Raw genomic sequence first — 27412 nt, forward strand, 5'->3', positions numbered from 1 at the left:
TGAAATGTTTTATTATTATTGGGGATGAACAAAACTGAAATGATAAACGATGAGTGTTTTAGGAAATTTGTTGTTAACTTATTTCAGAAAAAATTGCACACAAGATATTCAATTCTGATTATTTGAAAATCGTGAAACATTTTTTTATTGAGAACGAACAATTAAAATGAGAAATGATGAAAGTCTTAGGGAATTTATGAAGAAACAGTTATGAACGAAAGAGATAAAATTATATACATGTGCGAATCGATTTATTTCTACTTTAAAAAAGCTTCAACACAACCGCCACGATGCCGGAACTTTTTTTCAGCTACGAATTCCTTCCATTCTAGTCGAATCTTAGGATCCAGAGGTCCCCATTTCTCTTCGCTGGGCCTGAACGCTGCTTTCACAGTCTGTAAAGGAAATGCACCAATTATTAACAAAGTTCAAAGGGTTCAACAATTTTTCTATCTTTCGGGAATTTTTCCGATTTAACCGAAATCGACTTAATCAAATGTTGCTTGATTTCCATTCGATATAATCTAAGAACAACAAATATTGATAGTATATAGGATGAATGAAAATTTATGACAGTTTATAACAGACACTTACTTCGATCAATGATGATGATCTTAGTTGCACCAATTTCTGCAAAATGCAGCCAACAATCGCGACGACTCCTAAAAATAGCAGAAACCAGCCGATTCCTACCAAAAATTCGATTAATCATAAATTAATACAAAGTGTATTATATGTATTCAAAAATTATTAAATATCAATTGATAAAGTATAATAATTATATTAATTAACAAAGTAATTAATAAAGTATATACTCATTTATACAAGATGTATCAAATAAATGTGTCATATTTTGTGTATATATGTGTATCATAATACATGTAGGATTTGACGAGTGTACAGGAGACACAATAACAGTAGAAAAAGATAATAGCCACTGTAATGTTTCAATAATCCGCTACTGCTTAACTTTGTAAGAGACGCTGAAAATAACCACCCTTCGTGTTTATACTGTAATCTATACTATAACTCAATACCGAGTTTAATTCATGTTTGCAAAAATATGACACAATATGATGACACAACAATTCTTCCACCATATATATTATTCTTTAAACAGATAACTGCGTTCAACTTGTGTACATGTCGATCCAAAACTTTATTTTGGCGCGGTTAAATAATTATTCTTTAAAAACCTTATTTCAGACTGAATGTGGAAAGAACAAGGAAGAGAGCATTTTACTGACCATAAGCGTAATCCGGAAATGGTACGCCGTCGTAAGTGGGTGATTCGTAAGTGACGATCGTGCAGATCAAAATAAAGATCATCAATAGCGGTGCGATCACAGCCCAACAAAGTCTCCAGTAAAATGACGGTCTTGAACCGAGCATGAATTCAGCATCATTGAGGAAATTCGATAGACCATAGATCCAGAATATCGTTGCTATTTCCAAAACAGCGACGATGATCGCCACGAATGTGCCACCATAATAATCCACCAGTGTTATGAACCATTGGCCACCCTTGAATCATTAAACTTTCTTTGTCATTTAAAATTCTATTCTTCGAGAAAAATTAATATATATATAAATATAAAAAATTAATAAAAATTCCCCTTTTTCGCTCCTTGAAAATTAGAAGGAAAGACATTGTTCGTCGTAGTGATTATGCCTTTTCTATTCTTCGATTCTTAATTAATAATAATTCAGCTGATTAATAATTATGCTTTTCTAAGCGCTGGCAAATTTCTTTATCTATTTTTCCGAAGAATCACCAGTATAATAAATTAGAGACTGTAATAAAGTACCTCAAGATTTTTGTAAATTCTTTTAAAGCGCAAAATGATAAGAAATCAGGCCAAAGACCTACAACGCATTACTAAAAGAATAGTATTGCCGGCGGAGGGTTGATATTGATATTTTCAAATACGTAAAATATTCTTACAGGGGTGATATAGACGAGACTAATGATGTATCCAATAATTGAAACGATGAGCACCAGCTTCCAGTTTTTCACGTTCGGAAAATGATCGCAGAGGATGTTAAAAACGGCGCTGCAAAGGGCCACGGCGCTTCCAATGCCAAGAACAAACATCATCACGAAAAACAAGACGGCAAAAAGTTGAGGGACCACCTGGAACTGGGACAGTGCTTCTGGATAGGAGATGAAAGCCAGTCCTGTACCACCGCGGACCACTTTCGATATATCCGTGGTGCCCATTTCGTGAGCTAGATTTCCAAGAATGCCGAAAATCGTGCATCCTGCTATTAGGCTAGTGAAGGTGTCCAATGTCGTTACTATCATCACGTCTCTGTCGAATGAAATGAAATTTAGAATTAAAATTTAGGTAAAAATTAGAGAGTCGTTAAGTTATTTATGTATTGTTATTAGTCGATTCTGCGGATTTTTATGCGTGTATGGTAAATTTAAAAGTACAAAGATATGGAGAATATACGTAATATGGAAAAATGTATAAAATATACAAAATATAGTACTACCCGTTATAACATTTAGTGGGTGAATTAAATTTATTTTTGTTCTGTTTCTTCAGTTATGAGCTGCGTTCATAAAAATGTGAAATTGCATAAACATCTGCAAGCTAATAATCAGTATATTATATTGTCCCAAAAGTTTCTTTCGATTTGTAATGAAATAATAAATGCACAACATTTAGATTATTTTATTGAATTATGTACGATCCATTTTGTTCTATTGAAACAAAAAGAAAATGTACAAAATGTTGTGCTTCTATTGTTTCCTTATAAAACGGAAGAAACTTTTGGGCGACCTAATATTATGTACATAAATCAAAATAATTGTTTTGAGAATTTTACCTGCGTATGTTGTGTCCGAAGTTGTTATAAGAAGAATACGTGAGGATTGGACCGAAACAAATTGACAGAGAAAAGAAACATTGGGTGATGGCAGCGTACCAAACACTTGATTGCCATAGTTTGTTCCAATCCGGAGTAATAAAGAAAAGAATTCCATTGGCTGCGCCCTCCAGTGTTACCGCTCTAACTAGCAAAGCTATCATAACGAAATAGGGAAAAATGGCAAGAAAATATGCTGCTTTCCCTGTACTTTTCACTCCGCGGCACAGGATACAGAAAATTGTTGCCCAAGTTACGAAAAGACCCAAACAGAGCTCCCACGAGGGTGTTCCAATTCCATCTTCGATGGAGTCATATTCGTTCAGGACAATTTTTCTGCAAAGTCATCAAATCAGCTGTTAAACGAAGATGTACGTACATATATATATATATATTAAATTTTAACACTATTATTTATTAATTACTAATGTTACGTTCTATTTAGTTGCCAACGAGAAAGTAACGTTAACTGACGTTTAATGCAACTAGCAATAAGCTCCACTTTAGGCTAACCTGCTATGTGCGGGAATACTGGCACGGGAGAGGATTAAAGTTGTTCAAAAGTAAATTAACAATATGTAATGATTTATTCGAATCTTACTTGATTTCGATATTGACAATTGACTGACAGACTGACGGATATAAAATTCTTCGGTTGACAAAACGATAACTAACTATTTGATAGACAATGGTAATTATTCGGTTAGTGGACAGTAATTAACCCCTTAACCTACAACTACGGGCATAGCCCGTAGCAGATGATCGGACCAAACGTAAATATTACGGGCATAGCCCGTAGTACATACTGCACAAGTTGTGCGAATGGCTCGAAGGCTGCGCGAGCTTGTTTACGTTTTCGGCCCAAAATTCTCGAACGTAAATCGTAGGTTAAGGGGTTAATTAATATACTCGATAAACAAAAACGGTAAACATTCTCTTTCGATTAACGCACGGAAATATTCTCATTTTGACTTCTCTGAGTCGCTACATTTATATCCGTCGGAGATGAAAAAACGTCGGGGTCTTTCTTTTGAAAATATTTGGAAAGATCCTCACCGTTTGTTCAACTGCTGACTTTGTTTACAATTTAAATTGTCTTAATACCGTTATAGAAACATAATTAGGTAAATATAAAAACATGGTTACATAAGCTTTTGCAAGATATAGCTTTCAGTAGCTTTAACTGCCTTTCACTTCAAATACTGCAAACATGGTTTCAAATAAACGTTTTAAATTACCTTGATTTAAAGAAATTATCAATTTTACTTTCGCGCTACGGATCGTGCGGGTCGCGGGACGTGACAACTAATTCATTTAACTTTCTTGAATTTATCAATTGATTAACTTGGAAATTTATTATTAAACTTAATTTCATTATTTACACTTAATTACATATTGAAGGAGGAAGACTGGAAGAAGAAAAATGGAAAGATATAAATTGAGCCTCGTGGAAGACAAATTGGATAATTCCATTTCTCGTTAATTTCTTAATTTCATCGTACATGAGTTTATTTGTCGTAAGAAGATGCCACAAGCATGTAACGGTGAATTCTAAATGTGTGTTTTCAGGGTTGAAGCGCTAGTCGTCACGTCTGCCGGTAAGTTACGTTCAACTTTTCCATGGAAACGTTAAAGTAAATTACACAGAAACGTGAAAGGAAAGATTAAGAGATTCTAGAAGGATTGAAAGGTCCAAGGCTCGGATTGGGCATTGGTTATTAAACAATGACAAGGATGCGAATGAACTAAGAAACCTTAAGCGAATTGACTGTATGCGCATTAGATGCTTTAAATTGATGGTAAAACAGAGGATGAATCAAAAGGATTTGAGCGCCGTGTCGTCTATTTTCGAAAAATTAGTAAGTGCTTTCTAAATATGTTGTACTTTATAAATTCCTTTAATACTAACATATTATGTTTTCTTTAATAATAATAAGAAATAAATTTCTACAATTTATTTTCATAAATTTCTTATTATTTTCATTCATTATAGTAGTTCTGCATATTTGTACAACTTGCAAACTGAAAATACTCAAAACAAAAGAAATTGCTGCAGCAAGAACATCATTTCTTGAAAACAAAAGCACTGAAATCCTTTTGCAACTACTTTATCATCAACCTGAAACATCGAATGCCATCTTATCGTGAGGATTTAGCATCGACCATTAGGCATTGAGCATTGACTATCGGGCATTGGCCATGGAGTACCAATCAAGCACGGATTAGCTACAGATTGAGAAACTACCATCTGAAGCGGACATTGGTTTTTCTTAAGGAGTAGATAGATACATACTTCTTAGCGACAATGCTTAGCCTTACCTTCATTCGGTAATTCATAAATTATAGTAAAGCTAAATAACGGCAAGTTTTTTGCCGCAAAGTCATTAAGAAAATGCATTGTCGCTTACCGCCCGTAACCCGTAACGATTTCAGAACTTGGTAGGAACATCGGCAGAGTGCTTGAGTGAACGTTTGGAAAGTGGATAATAAACCAACGATTCGAAATCGCCGAGCTACGAGACGTCGATGACATAACTGTTCGAAGGATGTGTGAGATAGTCTATCAGTGGTAAACATATCGAGTATTGAGCTTTGAACATTAGACTTTGAGTATTGTGTTTTGAGTATTGAATATTGAGCGTTGAGTATTTTGCTTCGAGTATTGAGCATTGAGCATCGGACTTCTCATGGAAATATTTTAATCACGTTAGTGTTATAATTAGTAATTAGAATCTGTGGTTAAGAAAGGTTAACGAACCTAAAATATAGTTCTGCAGAGCTGCGAAGAGTTCTATCATCGTCGTGCAACAAACGTGTACTCCTATTTACGTCCTTCGAAACCGTGTCAATGCATTGATCCTTCCATTCTTCCCGGCAAAAAGACCAAGGTAGTTCAGATTGAAAACTAGCCACCAGATAGTAAAGTGTTAAACTCATTAAACCGCCGTAGCAAGTGACAATGGAAAATGCTGCGATTGCCTGGCCGTATCCCAAACCTAAGACAGCATTTATATCAACAATATCTGATTTTTATTCTAAGAAGCATTAAAACATATTTGTCAATTGTGCAAGAAATTATTGGAATAATTGTAAGTGAACTGTCACATATTTTTCTGTAACCTTGAATAACTTTTCGTAAAGAAATTTTTAGTAATTCTGGTGAAAACTCGACCAAATTTATAGAAATATGGAAATTAATTATATCGACTACATTAATAGAATGTGCAAGCAGCGATATCCTGGTACAGCATAATGCCGCGTCAAGGACAGAAATACTTCTTTGTCTAACTTTATGTATTTTCATTAATTACCCTTTCCCTGCAATAAATTAATACAGTTTTGGAATTGTAAAATAAAGATCAGCTTGCAAGTAATATTCCCATATAATTTTAAAACGGGATATTTATTTAATCACGAATTATTATTGCAGTTGCAGATCACTATATATCTGCATGTTTTTTTTCCAGAATCTCTATAAAAAAGGGGAGAACTTTTATATATATTCATTAATCTGTAGGAAACGAATGAAACTAAAATAAATAATTAATTAGCTATTAACAATTATCGTAACAAGTGGCATGAATACTGCGTTACATATCTGCGATTTCTTATCAATATTAATATTAATGTTAAACTTTTATGCGAAGATTAATTTACATTCGTACTTGTACTTCATTCTTCATGCATAAGAGTTCATGCATAAATTAATTACGTATAACGTGAATTCTGTGAAAATGCATGGCCTCACTCTTATGCAACGAGTCCATGCAATAATTGTTAATGACTATTTGAACAGAAATTCCGCTACAGAGTTCTGTGTAAGAATTCCTTGCGTTGGGATCTTTATTACGCGACTTTATTATACAATTCCAAAAGTGGACGAATTCTTTCCTGAAAGAAAAGCAATTAACGAATATTCAATAAATTAAATGGAGAATTTCCTTATATCTGCCCCTGTTGCACAGTAATGCGCTTCTTGTCTTACACACGGCATAAGTCTGTCCTTATCGAATAGTAGCGTGCTCCTTAGCTAACACCACCTTGCACATTCCATTTACCTACATACATATATTCTTGTTGCTTTTACGCAATTCAAACCAACTCCAATAGATGGCAGCATGGAAGTGACCATAGAGAAAGAGAACAGTATTGTGCGACAAGGACAGACATACAGTGGCGGTCACAAGAGTTTTAAATTGAGACACTTTGAATTGTGTACACTGTGTAACTTTTATGCTAACAATTTTTTACCATATTGATAACAGTCACCTATTCTATCGTATACGTTACGGTAGAACCTCGATTATTAAAAGCAATGCGGATTGGCTCCGCCTCGAATAATCAGAAACTGATAATACGGAAAAATCTACCAATGTTCATAAAACACATAATAAAATCAGAAAAAACATCTTGATAATGCAATGTTGCAGATGTGTATAGATTTAATTAATTATTCAATCGGTTAAAAGTTTGATAAGATGCTTACACGGTACCAAACTATTTACGCTTTCGTACTCTTCGTGTTAAAATTTCGGAAAGAAAAAAGTTATGATAAAATGGGCCTCGAATAACCGAGACCCCACTGTATATTTATTCATTGCTCTTATTAAATATAATTCCATTTTGTAAAATTATGGTATATTTTTATATTTCTTACGGTATGAATTTCTTTTTCGCCACTGTATGTATTCGCATCAGACAAAGAGAGCGATAATGTGTAATAAGGATAGCAATAATGTTTAGTTCAGTTTTTCGCCACTACGTGGCGATATCCATAAATCGAACAGATTTTCGTTAATGAAAAAGATTAATTAAGAATATTAGCATGCAAACTTCTGCAATTGTATCTGGCTAATTGGACCCTCAACTTTCCATTTTATGCAATTTGAACCTTGATATACATTTGTAAAAAAGTATATATTTTTTACGCAAATATTCTGAGACGATACAATGAACTTACGCATTATTTACGTTATATCAAATTGATTTATACACTTTTTCGAATGCAGTACAACGCACAGTTTAAGTTTCTATAATTACGTAGAGTTAAACTACACAAATTTTTATACGTATAGTACGTGGACGGAACAAATGTTTATATTATGTAAGTATATTTCATTTCTCCACTTATATTTGTAAAGATACAAAGTTTAATGAAAATCCTCAGTCTATTCATTAATACATTACCTTTCATAGCCGGGACCATGGCCCAGGTTTTCGCGCATGATTTGCTGGTAAATTGACCGAGGAATCCTTCCAAAAAGTAAAAAGGTTTGCCAACAAAGAATAACACGATTATATAAGGTATTAGAAATGCACCACCTCCGTTTTCATAGGCAGTGAAAGGAAATCTCCATACATTTCCTAGACCAACGGAAGCAGCGATGCAAGCCATTAGAAATTCTAGACCACCTCCCCATTCTACTCTCTGAGAAAAAGAAGTGATGTGCAAATTGGTTTTATCATCATCCAGTGGCGTAATATCGGGATAAGTAGTTAGCAAGTATATGTTAATCAAAATAATGGTAGAAAGAGACCTCGGATGAAAATCTCAATAATTATAGATAAATACTATTAAAAATATTCTGCTTCGCGAGAGGTTCAATGTTTTATATTAGACTATAAATGTTTATTTATTTGTGAGAATTGAAATTAATACAGGATTTAATTTCAGAGTGGGTTGCTATAAAAGTTTAGATTAGAAAATTCGAAGAGCCAAAAATTGATCAGTTCAGAAATTCAGAAATTCTATAGTTAATATGACTTTAATGTAAAAGTTTCAAAACTTGAAAATTCCAAACTACAGAAGTTTAAAAATTCCAAAAATCGGAACTTCCGAAATCCTACCGTTCAACAATTCGAAAATTTTGGATCCCAAAAAGTTACAAGATTCGATAGTTTCAAAATTCAGAGATTTAAGACTTTCAAGATACAAAAGAAAACAATGACAAAAAACTATATTATCCAAGTCCTTGTAATTTGTTTCACGAACGCAATGTTAAGAAGCGAAATCCCATCGTTTAAATCGATCAGAAAAATAGTAAAAATTGATCACATACAGAAGGACTGTTTTCCGATGTTACTTGTTGCACGTCAGGTTCTCCTTTTGATTTTTCATCATTCCCTTTTTCTTCCAAGTAAATATTTTCCATCTGGAACGCCTCATTAGCATAGCCATTTTTCTTCTGCAAATATTCTACTCGTTAATTGAAAATTTCAACTCGTAATCGGACGGATTAATCAAAAATCCTAGTCGCTACAAAATCTCTCACATAAGTTCCATTCTCGATCTTCTCCATCTTCATCGAGTATTCCCAAGAATCTCCAAATATCTTATCCTACAAATGTTCTATTCCACCACTAATGATATTAAAGTAGGATCACTACTTTCCTAGCAATTCATAAAAATTATTTACCAATCATCACATGTAACGAAATCACGATATCATTTCAGAAAAGATCGATAAATTCCAAAACTTATCACGGATTTTTCAAGAATTCACTTCACTTCATTATGAAAATAAACATTTCACTGAGATTAGGAAGGATAATAAAATACATAGCAAGTTTAATGGTAAAGGGATAATAAACGATATAAAAATTGAATTTGGACACTGGATTGGGAGAAAGATAATAAAATAGTAAGTTTAGTAATACAAGAATAATAGATGATATAAGAATTAAATTTGAATACTCGTAACTTAATTAGAAGAATACTAAAATAGAATATTAAGAATAGCAAAGATAAATAAATCCTTCTTCCAGATCGACGAAACCAAAAAAGAAGAGAGAAAATCGAAAAATTATTAATAAAATGATTAATCAAAACTAAAGTAAACTTAAGTTAAAGAACTTATTTTTTCGAATATAGTTTCTTACTATTAATGACATTTGTCATAAGGATACTTTTAAATGGGATTGTTGAAGGATATTCGATCAGCTAGCTCGAACAAGACTGATCGTGACTCGTGCAAAGTAAAACTGAGTTTTAGCGCGCGAGTAGATTAGATACGTACGATCGTTAGTAGACGCTCTCTTTCGTAGCACGAACTTCATCTTGGTTTTGTCAAGGTGTTTTATGCACGATACCGATGTAGCACGTATCACACGTTGTTGAGTATATTCGCGTTCAAGCCATAAAAATTATATTATGTACTTCTCGAAACAAAAAATCAGTGTTTGAGATTTGTTGAATTTTCTAGCTTCAAATTTTTTCTCAATAACTATAACAACTTCTGATTTCTTCGAGAAGTACTTCTTTCTTTTTATAGAATTCTTTAAATGGAAAGGGTAGTAGCTTTTTAAATCTTCATTCTCTCTAATTGAAATACTAATTTTGTGATAAAGTATCTTTGAGTAAGAAATGCTTTATTTTTCCTTATTTTTATTTAGCTTTTAATGAATATTAATGTTTTATATCTTTTTATTTATTTTACTTTTTGTCTCTGTTTGATTAATGTAATGGAACTTTTATAACAGAGAACGAAGTGGTTTTGCGAAATAAGTGTAAGATAAATTAATTAAGAGTTACCTTATTTTCATAGTTCTTGTCAATATTAACAATTTATTATATCTTTTCATTTCTTTTTAGGTACAATTTTCATGATACTGAGTTTATTCTGAAGAAGCAAAGCCTCCATAAATAACACGCCATTTTCACATTGAAGTAATTTTTAAATAAAAACATTCCCTTTATTTGAAGTTTACTAAATAATGTCACTTTATCGATAAATTTTATTGATCTGATATCACGGTTCATAATGAATTCAGGACAATAAAATCGGGTAATCCAACAATCATTCCTCGAACGTGTAAGCCTCAAAGCTTCATTCAACGATAAAGAATCGTAATCAGCTTGTTCCTTTATCAGCGTAGATAGATCAGCATAGAATAGGCCAAAAAAACGGTGCAACCATAAAACGCACACAACACTGTCTGCTCTATCGGATGTTCAAAATTTTCCCTTTAGCTTTTTAATTTCTCAGATAATTTAATATTGAAAAAGACAAGAAAGGAAGAACTGAAATCTATTTATGAAAGTGATAATGATACCTCGAAAAAGTTAAAGTAGGGAAGAAAATAAAAAATAAAAGTTAAGAAGCTATAAAGAACTTATGGAAGCATAGATTCTTATTAACGAAAATCTTAGACATGGTGTGATTCGTGGAAGATGCTAACCAGATATACCTGACACGTGCTTGCTGCTCACTCATATGCAATAAACGTGAATTGATAATTTAGATTAGTGGGAATTGCTGAGATATTTTTTGATTACACGGAAGATTCTCTCGACGTGTTTGAAATTTCATAACTTTATCTCATCAATTTCACTTTCGATCATAAATTTAGAATTTTAATTATAGAGTAAAAAATTCTTTCTTTGCAAATTATATATGTCAGATACGAAGTATATATAATACTCACATATTCTTTCTTTATAAATTATATATGTCAGATACGAAGTATATATGATACTCACATATTCTTTCTCCTAAATTTTTAGGTAGATCTGCCAAGATAGCTGCAATTCGATATCTGTTTAACGATATATTTTAGAACACCCTTTGTACAGGGACGTAAAACGGGAAGTCTGGCAAAGGAGGTTACTTTATATGCAAAAGTATAAATCGACAATCAATAATAAGATTTCAATATTTTTATTATAAATCTTCTTAAAATAATATATACATAATTCACATCAAATTTTGCTTTCTCTAATATAATTCTTTTATTTCATTTATTTGAAATCACATGCACCTGTATGGGTTAGGTTTAGTTTATACAATGCTATTTTAGATTTATTACATATACAAATATCTCTTGAATACTATAATATTTCCTATATCGATTTCTATAACAAATGACAGTGTAATCTTAAATCGCGAAGCTTTTGTCAAATTCTCGGCAGTAGGTAGAGCAATGTGAGATTTTTCTGGCAAAAGATAGTCGGACAAATTTCCACTGTATCCACGAGAAGACGAGGGAACCTACGATCGAATTTATGATGATCAATCAGTGGCAATCGATGATGGACAACCTGAGTGACATTTATTATCTCGTGCGGTTGATAATCCGTCAAGTTTCCATATACTTACGAGTAAGATCGCGTGATTAACCTCCTTATTACAGGAACAACGGAACATCCAAATGTCAATCAGTATGATAGAAAAATAACTTTTTTAATTTAAGTAATTTTTCTGTAGTATTTAAGAAGAAGAAAATAACGTCGCGCTTATATGGGACATACCAAATTTGTGACCCTTATTTATCATATCATAAGTAGAATCCAAAAATCCCAGTTTCAAAGCGCGGAGATCATTATTTTACGACTTATGCGTATATAAAGTTTGTGTATATTGCATAATTTATTTGGATACCATATTAACTTTTATCGATAAAGTCATCAACAATAAATGATACTAACCTCTCTTGCGCATCTAATCTTTCGCTGATTTACTTACATCTGACACCAATATGATTCTTAATAATATTAATGGAACCTAACCCAAATCAATATCAATTCATTCTGTTGTCCTTTCATTAATATTGTTGTGTTATAAGTAGTCACGAAGGTTAGTTTTAAGATTCGTTATATCTAGTTCATCTATTTGTCTTTGATTTGTATTTTATGTTTTATTTTATATATTCTCGGTAAATGTCATTGATGACTACTTTACAATGTAGACAATGTAATAGAAATTAGAGTAAATTGTTCTAAAATTATCTGAAAGTCTCATAGGTTAACTTCAACAAAATGACACCAATTGATAATTAATCAAGCTCTTGATGATGTAATAAATCATGTATGTCTCCAAGTAAACACTGCAATATGCATAAACTTTACATACGCATAGTTCTTAAAATAATGAACTTCGTGCTTTAAAACCAGTACATACGTAAATATTTTCCAATCTTACTTGTCAAAAAGTGTGAAGTGAAAAATCACAAATTCGATGTGTGCCCTAAAACAAAATGTCAACGTTGCTCTTGTTCTAGGATGTAATTCTCTATAAAGTCTTCTGGATGGCAACAAACGACAACTTCGATTCTTCGGATACGAAACTTCGTATCACATTGAGGAATATTACGACAGATGTCGTAGCTTTTTCGGTCATCTGTGCCGTTCTTTTTCTCCTCGTGGTTCTCGCGTCCAAGTATGAAAAGGATGAAAACCAACTTTTTACACCTGTGGGAATAGAAACGTTAGTTTATGCAATGAATTATTATGGTAATTATCATAGTGATTGATGCAACAGGAAAAGGAAATGGATAATCGCGAAATTGTCATTTTAATTTGAAATTTTTGCTAGTCTAGTGGGAATAGAGTCATTTGATTAATTAAATGGCAGAAAAATATTAGGGTACAAGGACGCGTAAGAACTAACCCTATTGTTCTGCTGACTTATTCTTCACGCTTATATTCTGTGAAATATTTTCTTTTCAATTTCTGAAATACTTGATTCATAAAGAGTATGAAATACACAGAAAATAGTAAATACATATATCAAAACTAATACAAAATATTTAAATACTATTTATATCTCAGTAATATTTATTTAAATATAATTTTCGTTTCGGGTCATAGATCTAAATATAATAATAGGGTTAAGTAAAACGTTTTTAATTTTTTAATTTTTAGAAATTAAATAGGCATTCTTCCTAATCATCTATATGTATAATCAACTCTACTTAGCAAAAAGAGGAACTAATAGAGTTGCTCTATCCTACATAACCCCAATTAAAAAAAAAAGAATCAAAAGCTTCTCAGTGTGCAAGTATTAATTTTTCCGATTTATTTGTAGAGTCACAGTAGATCATCCACAGGATCCATTCTGCGTTTCAAACACGAATTCCAATACGACAAACTGTTCCCACGCTTGTGGCGATTCGATATTACCGCGCAGACGAATTTCAAAGAAAAATTTCTCCGAGGAAGACATAATCAGGGTTCGTTCCTGTAGCGAGAAAAGAACCATAAGGATTCCAAAGAAATCGATTTTTGGCCTAACCATGAGCCAACCACAAAATTGCCAAAGTACCCAAACCACTCGCGAAATATTCCATAAAAACAACAAAAAATGGTTGATTAGACGGACAAGAAGCGGCCATATTTATGGAAAATATCCTGTATAGCTAGAATTACAATAATTTTTGAAATTTTCATTCATCTACCTCAAGAATGCACAGAAAACTTGGACAACGTGAAAAAAAATCAAATGAATTTAATTATTCATAAAAATTTGCATCCGAATGTTGAAACCAAATGCACAACTAATCATAAAGATAGTGAATATCGTTGTTACTGTTATGTGCCTCGACTGTTTAACATTCCAGACAATTAACGATGGTTTAAGATTATCACAAGAGCGCAGGTAATGAATCATTTCTCAAGAATCAATTTTCGACGTGAGCTTTGAAACAAATGATTAAGCATGAATACCTCTATGTTTATTAATACCCATCGCAGATCACTGTTTGCCATTTTTGTTTCTCTCTCGCTCTTCTTTCTGTTTCTTTCTTCTTCTTTTTTTAATTTATTTAAGCTACGTTAATTGATTTATCTCACGAGACAATTTTCATTTTTTCAGAGATATATCGTTTTACAAAGATTTTTGAAATTTTATTTTTAAGATGTTAATATTGTCTAAGTGTACAAGTTTGTAAAACGTATTTTATTCTGAGGAAACTTCTGTAATTGGTTTTTGTAAGGATGAATTGTTATTTACATGAATTTTATACATTGCTTCGTATAAAATTTTATTTACATTCTTGAGATTTTATTTCTTTCATCGTTTAATTTGTTACTATTGTATAACGTGACGTTTGTATATGCAGTGTTTGTTGTACGAATAAATATCGTTTGATTTTCTATGTCTGTTCGATTGATTTCGTCAAAGATGAAATATTAATTTTTATTGAATGCGTTATCGATGAAGAAATACAGCTGTATCTGATAAAAAAGCGTCAAATGTCACTAAGCTTCTTATATTACCGGTTATAAAAACTATATACTAATATGATGTCGCAGGCTTAAACTGATTTCGTTTCTAGGAAATATTGATCGCGCATCCGTTTCGATAATCTGTCGATTATTTCTATTTCTGTCTAACATATTGTACTGATACAGAAGAATATAAGCCGCATATTGTTATTATAAATAATTAATTATATAAACAAACATATCTCGCTTGCGCGCAAAATACGAATATTCATAAGAATATGTTTGATGAGAATAATCAAGCCTGCGCTCATCGATCCACGACGAAACCATGGAAACAGCCAAGGCACAGAAATCAAAACAATCTTCGTTCGAAACACCGATTCCTACCAACGATTTCACATAATTGTTTCCTCGGAAAATCGTTCTGAATTTTTCAAGGAAACGGATACTCATTTTCGAACAATGGATATCAAAGATAGCAGCGACGAAGAAGAGATACATGATATATCAGCGTTCACGAAATTCGACGAGAGTATCGAGGTACGAAACGCTGAGGAGATACAAAGTCCAGTGAATCGTAGGCCTTCCAGTTCGAGGAGACCCAGACAACATCCGATGAACGAGAGCCGAAGTGCTATAGGAATAAATTCACCTCGCGAAAAATTCAATTTCCGAAGGTAATTCAATCAAGGATTAATCGGTACAATTCTTTAATAATTACATTAATAGTATTATAGATGTGAATGTTCACCTACTATAATTGTAATTTTGTTATTTTGATCGCAAGATTACAAATGAAATGAAAATTATATTTTCTTTAAAATTCTTGCAATAAAATATTTACAGATACTCGGATCATGATAACAGCTTTGGGAAATCCATGGGAATCCATAGTGATCCATCAGACAGCGAAGAAAGCGATGATGATGATATTCAAGGAACGAGCAACGCTCAACCCATTGAAATTTATAATCCTAAGGATTTTGAGGATTTAGAGGTGTCTACTGAGATGAGGGAATTATTTCAGAACATAATGAGGTATCATCGATCATGCCTTCTTAATCCATCGATCTTTTATTGTCTCTTAAATATTCTCCTATTTACTGCAAAATACCTTGTATACCATTCAATTCTTTTACAGTAATAGTAATTGACGTAATAATAATTGTGTTATTTATTTTTCATCAGGTATACTCCGCAAAAGATCGAATTAAATTACAAACTCATACCATTTATCCCCGATTACATCCCAGCAGTGGGTGACATAGACGCTTTCATTAAAATCCCGCGACCAGACGGCGTAGAAGACAAAATCGGTTTAACAGTTTTGGACGAGCCTTGCACCAATCAATCTGATCCAGCTGTCCTTCATCTTCAACTTCGTAATCATTTACGAAGCGGAGGAGGAGCGAGACAAACGGTGGTTAAAAGAATCGAAGATGCAGAAAAAAATGGAAAGTCAATCGAGAAATGGATCGAGGATATAAATCAGCTTCACAGAAGCAAACATGCTCCCGCAGTTAACTTAACGAAACCGATGCCAGACATTGACTCGTTGCTTCAACAATGGCCACCAGAAGTTGAGGACAAGCTTAACGAAGTTGAATTGAATTTCACGCAATTGGACTGTGAACTACCAGAACTTATCGATCTTATATGTAATCTTTTGGATATACCATCGGAAGAGAGCACGAGATTGGAGGCATTACATATGCTCTTCACGCTTTATTTAGAAGTTCGAAATGTCAGAGCGCAGAAATATTAATTGTAAGGAAGGTTTAAATGTACTGTGATAAGGATATAAATAGGGAAATTTTACACTAAATTTAATTTAATTTAGTTCGTAATTATTACTTGAAATAAGAATTTGATAACTATTTTGTATCTAGAATAGCTCAAAATACGAGGAATGTATTTTAAACTTGTATATATGTATATGGTAGAAAAAAAATAAGAATAACGTATTTCCCTATTTATATACTGTTATCTACAATGGAGGTTTAATTATCAATTTTATTTTATGAAGAATAATAATTTCTATCAATTGTAAATCATTATACATAGTTAACAATAATAACGAACGTAAAAGTTTACTTTCATATAATCTGAATACCATGTTTCCACTCAATGGAAAGAATTTACATTCAATTTACGCAATTACCATTTTAGATAATGTAATCAGAGACCACTGATTTACGATTAATTACATATAAAAGGAAAAGTATTTCGATTATGACAACATCATTTACACAACATATTAAACAATGTCAAGTACATAATACATTATGATCAAAGAGAAATGTTTGACAAGTGAAAGGAAAATAAGAATTTATCTCAATTTTCCTTGTTGCTCAATCTAAAACCGGAAATGTTATAATATCATATATCTTTTCCTTATTACTACTTTCCTTACATTTACTATATAATCACGCTTTTTATCTTACAAATTGCATTCTTTTCTATTCCTACTTCCAGTAATTTTAATACATACTATGAAATTTGAAATATTTCGACTTTCCTCGTAGGAGGCGCTTGTGCATTTTCTTATCCAAATAACAAACTTCCGGTTTCACAAAATAATAAATTGAGGGTTTCCTAATTATTTTACAATTTTTACATTCCTACGAATTTCTTTCTTAAAGAATTTAGTCTTTTCAAACCAAGTTTTTTGAAGATACGAATAAGACATCTATTATAATATGACACATACTATGTGTATATATTTAAAAAAATGTACATAACCTTTGATCAAATAATTATAACAAATTCTGTAACAATGAAAGTGTAATTATAAGTTGAGCACCGCTTTCATTGAACATGAATCATAGTATTAATCACGTGATTGACAATATGTATACATAATACATATTTCTTTTCTTTGTATAAGTTTAGCATGCGGTAACAGTGCGTAACAACGAAGTTGTATCTGTACTTAAACGATGATTTTTCTTTTTGTACTTTGTAAAATTTGATTGCAGTGACAGTGGTTGAAAAATGATGGACACTTCGACGCATATAAATGTGATGATAAATAGCAACATCGATGACAGTGTTAACAGTTGCGTGAATGATGAAAATGACACGGAGAAGCTACTGAAACCAAGAAATAATTTTGCGTCATATTCAAACGATAACATTAACATTAGATTTCGGGTATGAAATATGCGATAATCTGATAATGACAATAATCTAACGGCAAAGTGTATCTCTTCAAAATTTCTTTCTTTTTATTTGCCACTATGAAATAACCTAGCTAACACCTGTTTGCTTTCACACTATTGTGTATAAACACAAACTCTTATCTTTTATAATGTTGATAAGATAAAAAAGATTCTTTCATATGAAAATGAAGTATTGTATAAGTTTAGAATTTTATAATTATTTTTAATGTTTTAATCTTGTATTTTTGACAGAATGTAACATCACTGAGTATTGGGGAAACACTTTCCAGTAATCCAAGGAGGCTTAATGTAGAAGAAATTCCTCCCGGTGCTACTAATTTCCTATCAACTAATTACGAGGTATTTTGTCTTTGTGATATATACTTTGTATATAATTTTCTCATTAATGCTTATAATTATAGTTATCTTTAATTTTGATGAATTTTCTGCATCAATCATTATCAATATCTTATCTTAAAAGTAATTAAATTTCAAGGAAATATCATATGTAAAATACATCTGCAATTTTTATTTTTCTTCTTTCAGAGTTTAGATTATGATTCCTGTGAGAATTATCTTCTTCAAGACGAAGAAAGAAAGAAAGGCTACAAGTTTATAGTTAAGAAGAACTTTGCCAGATGGTTTATTTTTTTATTGATAGGTATTTGCACAGCACTTATAGCTGGTTTTGTAGATATTTCTATAGAAGAATTATCAAACCTAAAGTATAGTTGTTTAAAATTTTGTATCCTTACTACTTTATACAAAAAAAAATATACATATAAATTTGATTGTTCCTTACAATTAATAATAGATGTAGATCAATGTGTAACAACAAACTGTTTATGGCTGCCATATCTACTATGGTTAGCCTTAAATTTTGCACCTGTTTTAATAGGTGCTATTTTAGTATCCTATATAGAACCTGTTGCGGCAGGTAGTGGTATTCCACAGGTAAAGTGTTATTTAAATGGAATTAAAATGCCTCGAGTTGTTCGTATAAAAACATTAGTAGTAAAAACAATAGGAGTAATTTGTACAGTAGTTGGAGGCCTTGCTGGTGGAAAAGTAAATATTTTTTATTACTATCTCTGTAATATAATTTACTATAAAAATACAAAAGTCTTTCAATACAGAATAAAAATAATATTCTAGGAAGGACCTATGATACATTCTGGAGCTGTGGTAGCAGCAGGAATATCACAAGGCAAAAGTACTACATTCAGGAAAGATTTTAAGGTATTTCAATATTTTAGAGAGGACCACGAAAAACGAGATTTTGTGTCAGGAGGTGCAGCTTCTGGTGTATCTGCTGCATTTGGTGCGCCAATTGGTAAGTGTCAAAAAACATAGTATACATAATACAAATATTAATTACTTGATTAAAAATAATTTAGGAGGAGTATTATTCAGTATCGAAGAAGGAACCAGTTTTTTTAATCAAAGTCTCACATGGAGAACATTTTTTGCTAGTATGATTACAACATTTACGCTAAACATCATCCTTAGTACGTATCACGGACGACCTGGTGACCTTTCTTATCCAGGCTTACTAAATCTTGGAAAATTTGAAACAATTCCTTATCAGATTTACGAAATTCCTCTATTTATGATAATGGGAACAATTGGTGGATTTTTGGGCGCTTGTTGGAATCATCTAAATTATAAAATCACCTGTTTCCGTTTGAAATATGTAAAACAGAAATGGTTAAAAGTAATAGAAGCTCTTGTAGTTGCTGCACTAAGTGCAACACTGGGTTTTAGTATGATTTATTTTTTGAACGACTGCAAACCATTAGGGCAAGATCCCACGAAATTTCCCATTCAAATGTACTGCAAGGAAGGTGAATATAGCGCAGTTGCAGCTTTATGGTTCCAAACTCCAGAAAGTAGTGTACGATCTTTGTTTCATGATCCTAAAGGTATGCTGGTAATGTGTACATATATAGAACAACAGAAGATGTATTTAATCAATTCTTTGTTTGTAGGTTCCCATAATGATATTACTTTAGCTATCTTTGTTGTCCTCTACTTTTTTCTGGCTGTTGCTACCTTTGGTCTGTCCATGTCTAGTGGACTGTTTATTCCATCCTTGCTAATTGGCTCTGCATGGGGTAGATTAATCGGATCAGGCCTTGCAAAAGTTTTTCCAAATTGTGTAAGAAACGGTTGTGAAAATAAATTCAAAATATTACAGAAAACATGAATTACCGTAAATTATTGCAGGTCGTTTTAGATCCTGGGAAATATGCTTTATTAGGTGCAGCTGCTCAATTAGGAGGAGTAGTTAGAATGACAATAAGTTTAACCGCTATACTAATAGAAGCTACTCAAGGAATATCCTTTGGCTTGCCACTTATAGTAGTTCTTATTATGGCTAAATGGGTTGGAGACTTTTTCAATGAGGCATGAAAATATATTATATTACTCTGTATTTTTATGTTTTAAAACGTCTATGTATTACTCTAATAATTTTTATTATTTTTTATTCTATAGGGTATATATGATATCCATACACAAATGGCTGGAATTCCCATATTACCATGGGAAGCCCCGCCATTATCAAACAATATATACGCCAGTGAAATAATGAGCCACCCAATAGTAACACTAAAAACTGTAGAAAATGTAGGACATATAGTAGAACTTCTTAAATGTGTCACATTTAATGGGTTCCCTGTAGTTGATCCTCCTAATAGTGATGAGGTACCGAACATTATATTATAAAATATCAAAAAATTTATCGTTTTGTTATATCTATCTTTTTTTATTCCAGACTGAAATACATTCGTATGGACGATTTCGGGGACTAATTTTACGTTCCCAATTAATAGTATTACTACAAAATAAAATTTTTAACAGAAACTTAGAATATTGGGAAAAACCATTAAGTGTTAAATTGTTCAGAAAAGAATATCCGAGATATCCAACAATTGATCAAGTCACCATAAGTGAAGAAGAAAAGACTTATATGATCGATTTAAGACCTTTTATGAATCCTTCTCCTTATACACTACAGCATGTTAGTATTTTGTTAATATTTTATCTATAGATTATTACATGACAGATCAAAAGAATGTACTTTTATTAATCATTTCATTTTCAGTCTGCGACACTACCACGAGCATTTAGGCTCTTTAGAGCTTTAGGTCTTAGACATTTACCTGTAGTCAATGATACAAATGAGGTACTAACTAATTAATGTATTCCGTACAAAATCTCTACTATAGAAAAACTGTGGTTTTCAATCTTTTTATAGGTAATTGGGATTATTACAAGAAAAGATGTTGCCAGATTTAGGATATGGGAACATAGAGGAAGAATGGGTCTAGATGAACTTCTAATTACCAATAAAATTTAATTTTAGCTTGCTTGACATAAAATTTAATATTTAATTTATGTAAAACAGTTTATAATGATATTATGTACATACATTATGTTTTTATATAAACATGGAAGAATTTTTATATTTAACTTTTCAGTAAAGAAAATCTAGGTATTACAAAAAGAAAGTAGAGAGACGAAATCAACCAAAGATACAATGCACATAATATTAATTATTTATAAATAATTGCCAACCTAGCCATGACCATAATTTAAAAAACAGATACACTGGGATAATGATCAACGATAAAAGAAAATAATATTCATATGTTGAAATATACATTGGAATTAATATCCTGTTATAATCACCGCTACAGATTATAATTCATGTGATCGAGTATTCAAGACCTATGTACAACCTGCAACAAGAAAAGGATATTTTGTAGAAGTTTTCACTTCTTTTACTAGTATAATTAAGTCTCTTAAAATGATGGATTAGATTCTAGAATAAATTATCCAACATTTACTATTTATTATGTTCAAATTTATACACAATATTTATATATTGTAGAGTATCTACAAAATACAAATATTTTAGAAAAAGTAAGGAACTGAGAAAACAGTTTGTATCCTAAATAGTTATGCCTTATATATACATATACATACATTATACAATGTCTTATCAAGAACTTTTTGCTAAATTAATAATAATTTTTATTTTCTCTAGTATATGTCTATATCTTAATATAAACTAACTTGATAAAATTTCTTAGCAAATAAGATTGGCAAAGATTACTAAATACTGTCAGATATTAATAAAATTATATTTTGCGCACTTCCCGCATAAATGATATCAATATCTATAAAAATTAAAGATGTAAGAATTGTCGCCAATTAATTCCGAGTTCCTATTTCGGGAATAAATCACCTTGAGATAATAATATGTGCACGGCAAGAGAATACTATCTCTGTCTAATCTGCTATAAATTGTGGCTTAAAAATTTTTTCGCGAACAATAAAAAGATTCTTAGTCAGATCTTACGTGCAACTATGACGATATCTTCCTCCTCATAAGTGTTCATAATAATTGCAAATATTTGAGAGCGATAAACGAGTGAAAGGCATTAGGATGCATTAACGCAATTGTTAATACGGAATTAATTATAATTTATAGTCGAAATGCACGTAATTCGAATATTTAACAACGGTACCCACGACGATTCGCCATTTCAATGATTGGTTTCTGAATTATCCACGCTTGCGCGTACATCAATAAGAAAAAGAGAGGTAAATTCAAATAATTTTATGGGTGATTTTTTTTCTAAACTGTATGCCATTATTATTATAAATATATATTGTTATTGGAAGACGGCATTGTATGTAAATTGAACGAAATGAACAATTACAAGTGGAGTAGAAAAAAAGCTACTTTGCAATTAAATAAACAGGGTAATCCAATAAAAGAAAAGAAAAAAAATAGACACAGACTATTAACAAAACCTCACGAAACAGAAGAAGAAGCTATAATTCGGAGATTTCACGATGCACAAAGAATGGCAAGATTTCGAGCTAGAAAGAAGAAAGCTTTGGAGGATGTGGAGGCACTTAAGACAGAATTAAACAAAAGAAATATTACTTTTGAAACTGTTGACTCTATTGTCTCCATAGCAAAAATGAAACAACTTCAAACATATTTCCCTATACAAAATCCATCAATTGTACATTCAGCTTGTGAACAAAGTAAATATTCCCAATTATTGAAAGTCATTGAAGAATTAGGGAGGAACATTAAATTAACATATGCTGGTAGTAGAATTTCAGTAGAGAGATTAAAACTAGGTATCATAAAAGCCAGGATGCTGGTAAAAGAATGCTTAATGGAAACAGAAATAAATTCACAGCAATAACTAGCAATATATAAGTAGACATAATATTACTTATTGTTATGATTCTATTAGAATGCACAAATATCTTATTTAAATTTTGTATAGATAAATATAGCAATATTACGAGAGTAATACAGAGATCATTTACTGTTTGAACAATAGCAATAATTGTGAGTGTTATGTTCATAGACGCTTCTCTTCCATTAACAAATTATAAAACACAAAAAGAATTACCTTCACTACTGAAAAGGATATAAATGCTATGCAATACATGATCATTAAAAATAAAAAGAATTCGTTGATATAGTAACAATAATACTCCATATAGGTTATGAAAAAAACACGTGTGAATAATAACCCTTTTACATACGAAAAATAAAATTTAATAAAATTCGTGGAAGATTAACAATGGTATTCCAATTAATAATAATGCCCATATAATTAATATATGAAAACTTACTTCTGATATAAAAAATAAAAATTTACTTGCTTAAATTGAACAAACTAACTCTTCACAAATAAAACACGTCGGCTAATTTATCTAAATTCATATTAGCAAATACAGAAACGATAGAATTCGAAATAATGCCAATTGTCTCATAAGTTAATCTGTATCATTATACTCAATTATCATGTAACAATTAAAAAGCGTTTCGCAATAAAACTTCATTGAAAACGTATCTTCCCGGCAAGTTGACCGTTAAGTCTCACCTTGTCGTCTGAAAGAACCGAAAAGAAAGCTCGTCAACATTTTCTCATTCTCTTAAAGGAAACCGGTCTTCCGAATCGTGAAAGAAAGACTTACCGTGAGTCGAATATATTCCTTTTTCATGAAAACATTTATGATGTATTTTTGTTAATCGATGGAAAAAAGAGGAATCGTATCGTATCGCCATTCGCAGAGACGATAGAAACGGTCGAGCATTCCAAACATCTTTGTAGATTCTTTGGAGACAATGTCGTATATTTTAAGACGCGGCCGGTTTTGGTCAATTGTTTTGCGGTCTCTCAGGTCGTACACCTGTCCGTCGTGAAGTTGCAGACGGGAGTAGGAAGGGGTTATGGTCAATAAACGCAACCACGTCACACGCAGCCTATCGGCGACCCCGCTTGGCCCCTTAAAGTGGCTCCGAACGAAAATCTTACATGTCGGCCGATATTGCTTTTGTGCGTTTGTCTGCGATATATCTTAAGAAAAATCGTATCAATTCACCTAGAAACAATAACGACGTATGTGTTTCACCATAAAGAAGATGCTATTATAAAATGGCAACGGTCCAAGACGTGATTTAGCCTCGCACCGGGTTAATCGTGCGTTTCAGTGAACTGACCGAATTGCATCCGCCATTGTTGTGATTGGTGAATGTTTCAGAGAAGACGGCGTTCTTAGATTGACGCGCATGCGCGTTGCGTACTACTTGACGACGCTCTTCTTTCGAATTTTGGGGAGACACACGCACACACACAAAATCGACGCGGGGGCACAGGTAGCAGAGCACGCACACGCACGATATAACACCTACATACATACGTATTTCGAAAACAGTATTCGCCGCTTGATTTTTGCGCACGTGCTATGAAATTTTTTCGAGCTTGTTACCCGCGTCTTTTTTAGACATACCAATTAATATTCACGTTATTCGCTTTCTATACGTTAAATAAAAGCAGTTCGAGCGTTTCTTAAGAGAGAGTCCAGGTTGATGTCATTTTCTTTCCTAGTGCAGACAAAATTTTTAAACGTTATTATTGTTAATCTTGTTTAAAATTTTCGTAAGTTCGTAATCACGTCATTCTAAAATTTAATCGCGCCTAAACAAAACGAGTGATAACAATGTTTATTGTGCTTGATATTATGTAAATGAAGCATTCTTATCTTTTATGGAAATGTCTGATCAGATGTATTCTAACCAATTTTATGATTTTCTTTTTTATTGCAGATAATTTCCAAAGTAAAGGAGTAATAACAAGAATCACTTTATATATGAAGAAATATGTAAGAACAATTCATAGAAATAGCAAAAGGAAAGCAAAGGTAGTTACGCTTAACCAATAACGCATGCACAAAGTATATTTTCTGAAAGGTTTGGTATTTGAAATTGACAAAAATGAGAGTCTATATAGATGATGATATCCATACAGTGCTTAATTGCATGTTATGCCTAAGGCTAAGAAAAAATCTTACCTTAAAAAGGTAAGAGAAATGCGTGAATATAGAAGACAAAAATTGAAGGAAGAAACATTAGAGGAACGTGCTATTAGATTATATACTGCTGCTGAGAGAATGAAGAACGCTAGAGCTAAAGAGACAGAAGAGCAGGCAGCAATAAGAAGAATGCAGGAAGCTCAGCGCATGGCCAGGCATCGTGCTAAAAAGAAGCGCTGCTTAGATGAAAACTTAGCAAGGGAAATTTCGAAAATTGCTGAGTTGTCTAAAATGCCAGATGCAGCTACGATAGCTCAAATGTCAGAGATGAATATGAATAAAATCTCTGCAGAATTGAAACAAATGATGGAAAGAGGAAAAGTACCAGAACATATAGTTCAAATGGCTCAACTTGCGGAGTTCAGCAAAATGACTGAATTGAATAAAATGTCTCAGGATATGGCTAAAAGATACGAGATGGAAAAAATGGCAGAGTATGCCAAGACAACAGAATACATGAAGATGCAAGAAATTGCAAAGATGTCTGAGATTGCCAAGATGAACGAGATGGTAAAGCTCTCAGAAATTGCTAAATACAACGATATCACGAAAATTAACGAAATTGCGAAAATGAATGAAATGATGAAAATGTCTCAAATGGCAAAAATCAATGAAGTTCAAAGAATGAATGAGATAGCCAAACTTAACGAAATGGTGAAGATGACAGAAATGGCGAAATATAATAATGATATAACAAAATTAAATGAAATTGCGCAAATTAACGAGATGGCTAAAGAAATTGCAAAGATGAATGAAAAAACGAAAATGACCGAGATGATTAAAATAGCAAATATGCAAAATGACATTACAAAGATGCCTGAATATTCGAAAATGGCAGAAATGGCAAAATTAACCGAGTTGGCTAAATTAAATGAAATAACGATAACAAAATTAAATGATCCACCACCACCACCGAAGGTACCAGAAATTCCTCGAATCCCTGAACCTGTGATCACTGTGCCAAATCCAAGAAATTTGCAAAATGTTCAAACTGTTCAAGTAGCGCAAGCTAGCCCATCCAGTACAATAAACTTTCCTACTGTGCCTGGTCAGGGTAAATATGCTCAGTTACTGGTTATTATCGAGGAGCTTGGAAGAGACATTCGCCTTTCTTATGCTGGAAGTCGCAGTGCAGCTGAACGCCTGAAGATGGGTATTCAGCATGCTCGAATTCTTGTACGAGAATGTCTACTGGAAACAGAACATAACGCACGGCAATGATCTGCCGATATACTTAGCGATTAGATTTTTAGTCGATTATTTTACAAAGTAATACTATGTACATTGTATGCAGTACAACAGTATATTTTAAAGGGAGTGTCTTAGCATCCACAAAAACGTGTATAGAATATATAACAATTATTATTTCCTATTATATGATCTTACTAGTTTGTATATTTAATAAAAGAAAATATGAGCAGCTATTTGTTTTAAATAATGGAAAGATTAAGAAAGTAATATTTGTATAATTTAATATCACTTTCAATAATCAATGAAATGATTTATGATATGCACTTTTGTGGATGCCTAAAGAAAATTAATCAATCAATAGCGCATAATATTGAATATAAATTAAATGACATGAAAAAGGTTCGTTTTTCACTTTAGTTGATTATTTTTATTAGAAAGAATGTAAAGATGACCATTTTCTATGCAAAGATTCAAATTATGAAGGAATTATTCCTTCACATTAAGTTCTCGATTAGTGAGTAGGAAACATAATATTAGGCAGGGAGAATTTGTACACTGTGAAGAGCCTTCATTTATATTTTCTAAGGAAAGTTTATTACTGCATTTTTTGGTTGAAACATGGGTACCTAGTAATTACCTACAATATACATGCAAGGAAAAGAAATTGATCAAACAAAATGTACCTACGAAAAGTATAATCCTTGAATATTACCGATTGCAAGGTATAACTAAATAAAAAAAAAACAGTTTTGTACAATATTGTCTATTGTTTTTATACCCCTAAATCAAATTTGTATACGTATTTGTAGTAGAATGTGTAATTTGAATTTGG

General features: G+C 32.0%; 6 protein-coding genes and 4 long non-coding RNA genes across 15 annotated transcripts in view; 6 read left to right on the plus strand and 4 right to left on the minus strand.

The window, feature by feature from the left end:
- The window catches only part of LOC126923487 (uncharacterized), a 64051-nt gene that overhangs the window by 13586 nt on the left and 23053 nt on the right, over positions 1-27412 (minus strand). The window lies entirely within an intron of this gene.
- LOC126923473 (sodium-dependent nutrient amino acid transporter 1-like) lies at positions 108-9780 on the minus strand. Of its 2 annotated transcripts, none has more exons than XM_050736954.1 (9): positions 9754-9780; positions 8934-9059; positions 8062-8302; positions 5633-5870; positions 2836-3210; positions 1946-2312; positions 1248-1524; positions 595-689; positions 108-395 (listed from the first exon to the last, which is right to left on the minus strand). In XM_050736954.1, the coding sequence occupies exons 1-9, from the start codon at positions 9763-9765 to the stop codon at positions 258-260; spliced, it is 1869 nt and encodes a 622-aa protein (XP_050592911.1). In that variant the 5' UTR covers positions 9766-9780; the 3' UTR covers positions 108-257. The 2 variants fall into 2 exon arrangements, with proteins under 2 accessions (XP_050592911.1, XP_050592910.1); XM_050736953.1 differs by lacking the exon at positions 9754-9780 and adding an exon at positions 9147-9265.
- LOC126923484 (uncharacterized) lies at positions 5946-8295 on the plus strand. 2 transcript variants are annotated; one of them, XR_007713189.1, is made up of 3 exons: positions 5946-5963; positions 7884-7978; positions 8071-8295. It is a non-coding gene; the product is annotated as an uncharacterized LOC126923484 (long non-coding RNA). The 2 variants fall into 2 exon arrangements; XR_007713188.1 differs by lacking the exon at positions 5946-5963 and having other exon boundaries at positions 5970-7978.
- LOC126923485 (uncharacterized) lies at positions 11509-16168 on the minus strand. Its single transcript, XR_007713190.1, has 3 exons — positions 16045-16168; positions 11970-13060; positions 11509-11861 (listed from the first exon to the last, which is right to left on the minus strand). It is a non-coding gene; the product is annotated as an uncharacterized LOC126923485 (long non-coding RNA).
- Positions 11829-14745, plus strand: LOC126923479 (uncharacterized). Its single transcript, XM_050736964.1, has 3 exons — positions 11829-11971; positions 12871-13076; positions 13677-14745. The coding sequence occupies exons 1-3, from the start codon at positions 11876-11878 to the stop codon at positions 14005-14007; spliced, it is 633 nt and encodes a 210-aa protein (XP_050592921.1). The 5' UTR covers positions 11829-11875; the 3' UTR covers positions 14008-14745.
- Positions 14102-17849, plus strand: LOC126923477 (intraflagellar transport protein 46 homolog). 2 transcript variants are annotated; one of them, XM_050736962.1, is made up of 5 exons: positions 14102-14246; positions 15254-15492; positions 15662-15853; positions 16004-16582; positions 17794-17849. In XM_050736962.1, the coding sequence occupies exons 2-4, from the start codon at positions 15278-15280 to the stop codon at positions 16578-16580; spliced, it is 984 nt and encodes a 327-aa protein (XP_050592919.1). In that variant the 5' UTR covers positions 14102-14246; positions 15254-15277; the 3' UTR covers positions 16581-16582; positions 17794-17849. The 2 variants fall into 2 exon arrangements, with proteins under 2 accessions (XP_050592919.1, XP_050592918.1); XM_050736961.1 differs by lacking the exon at positions 14102-14246 and having other exon boundaries at positions 14894-15492.
- Positions 17810-21831, plus strand: LOC126923470 (H(+)/Cl(-) exchange transporter 7). The gene is made up of 12 exons (XM_050736944.1): positions 17810-17968; positions 18229-18336; positions 18523-18721; positions 18791-19044; positions 19132-19309; positions 19374-19898; positions 19965-20134; positions 20203-20382; positions 20473-20682; positions 20753-20998; positions 21083-21163; positions 21236-21831. The coding sequence occupies exons 1-12, from the start codon at positions 17810-17812 to the stop codon at positions 21335-21337; spliced, it is 2412 nt and encodes an 803-aa protein (XP_050592901.1). The 3' UTR covers positions 21338-21831.
- On the plus strand, positions 22213-23746 carry LOC126923480 (uncharacterized). The gene is made up of 2 exons (XM_050736965.1): positions 22213-22587; positions 22669-23746. The coding sequence occupies exon 2, from the start codon at positions 22695-22697 to the stop codon at positions 23205-23207; it is 513 nt and encodes a 170-aa protein (XP_050592922.1). The 5' UTR covers positions 22213-22587; positions 22669-22694; the 3' UTR covers positions 23208-23746.
- On the minus strand, positions 23647-24140 carry LOC126923481 (uncharacterized). Its single transcript, XR_007713184.1, has 2 exons — positions 23992-24140; positions 23647-23905 (listed from the first exon to the last, which is right to left on the minus strand). It is a non-coding gene; the product is annotated as an uncharacterized LOC126923481 (long non-coding RNA).
- LOC126923476 (uncharacterized) lies at positions 24524-27337 on the plus strand. Of its 3 annotated transcripts, none has more exons than XM_050736956.1 (2): positions 24524-24673; positions 25124-27337. In XM_050736956.1, exon 2 carries the CDS (start codon positions 25342-25344, stop codon positions 26608-26610), a length of 1269 nt encoding a protein of 422 aa, XP_050592913.1. In that variant the 5' UTR covers positions 24524-24673; positions 25124-25341; the 3' UTR covers positions 26611-27337. The 3 variants fall into 3 exon arrangements, with proteins under 3 accessions (XP_050592913.1, XP_050592914.1, XP_050592915.1); XM_050736957.1 differs by lacking the exon at positions 24524-24673 and adding an exon at positions 24680-24882; XM_050736958.1 differs by lacking the exon at positions 24524-24673 and adding an exon at positions 24889-25040.

This window comes from Bombus affinis, chromosome 13 (genome assembly GCF_024516045.1).
Source record: "Bombus affinis isolate iyBomAffi1 chromosome 13, iyBomAffi1.2, whole genome shotgun sequence".
Taxonomy (NCBI): domain Eukaryota; kingdom Metazoa; phylum Arthropoda; class Insecta; order Hymenoptera; family Apidae; genus Bombus; species Bombus affinis.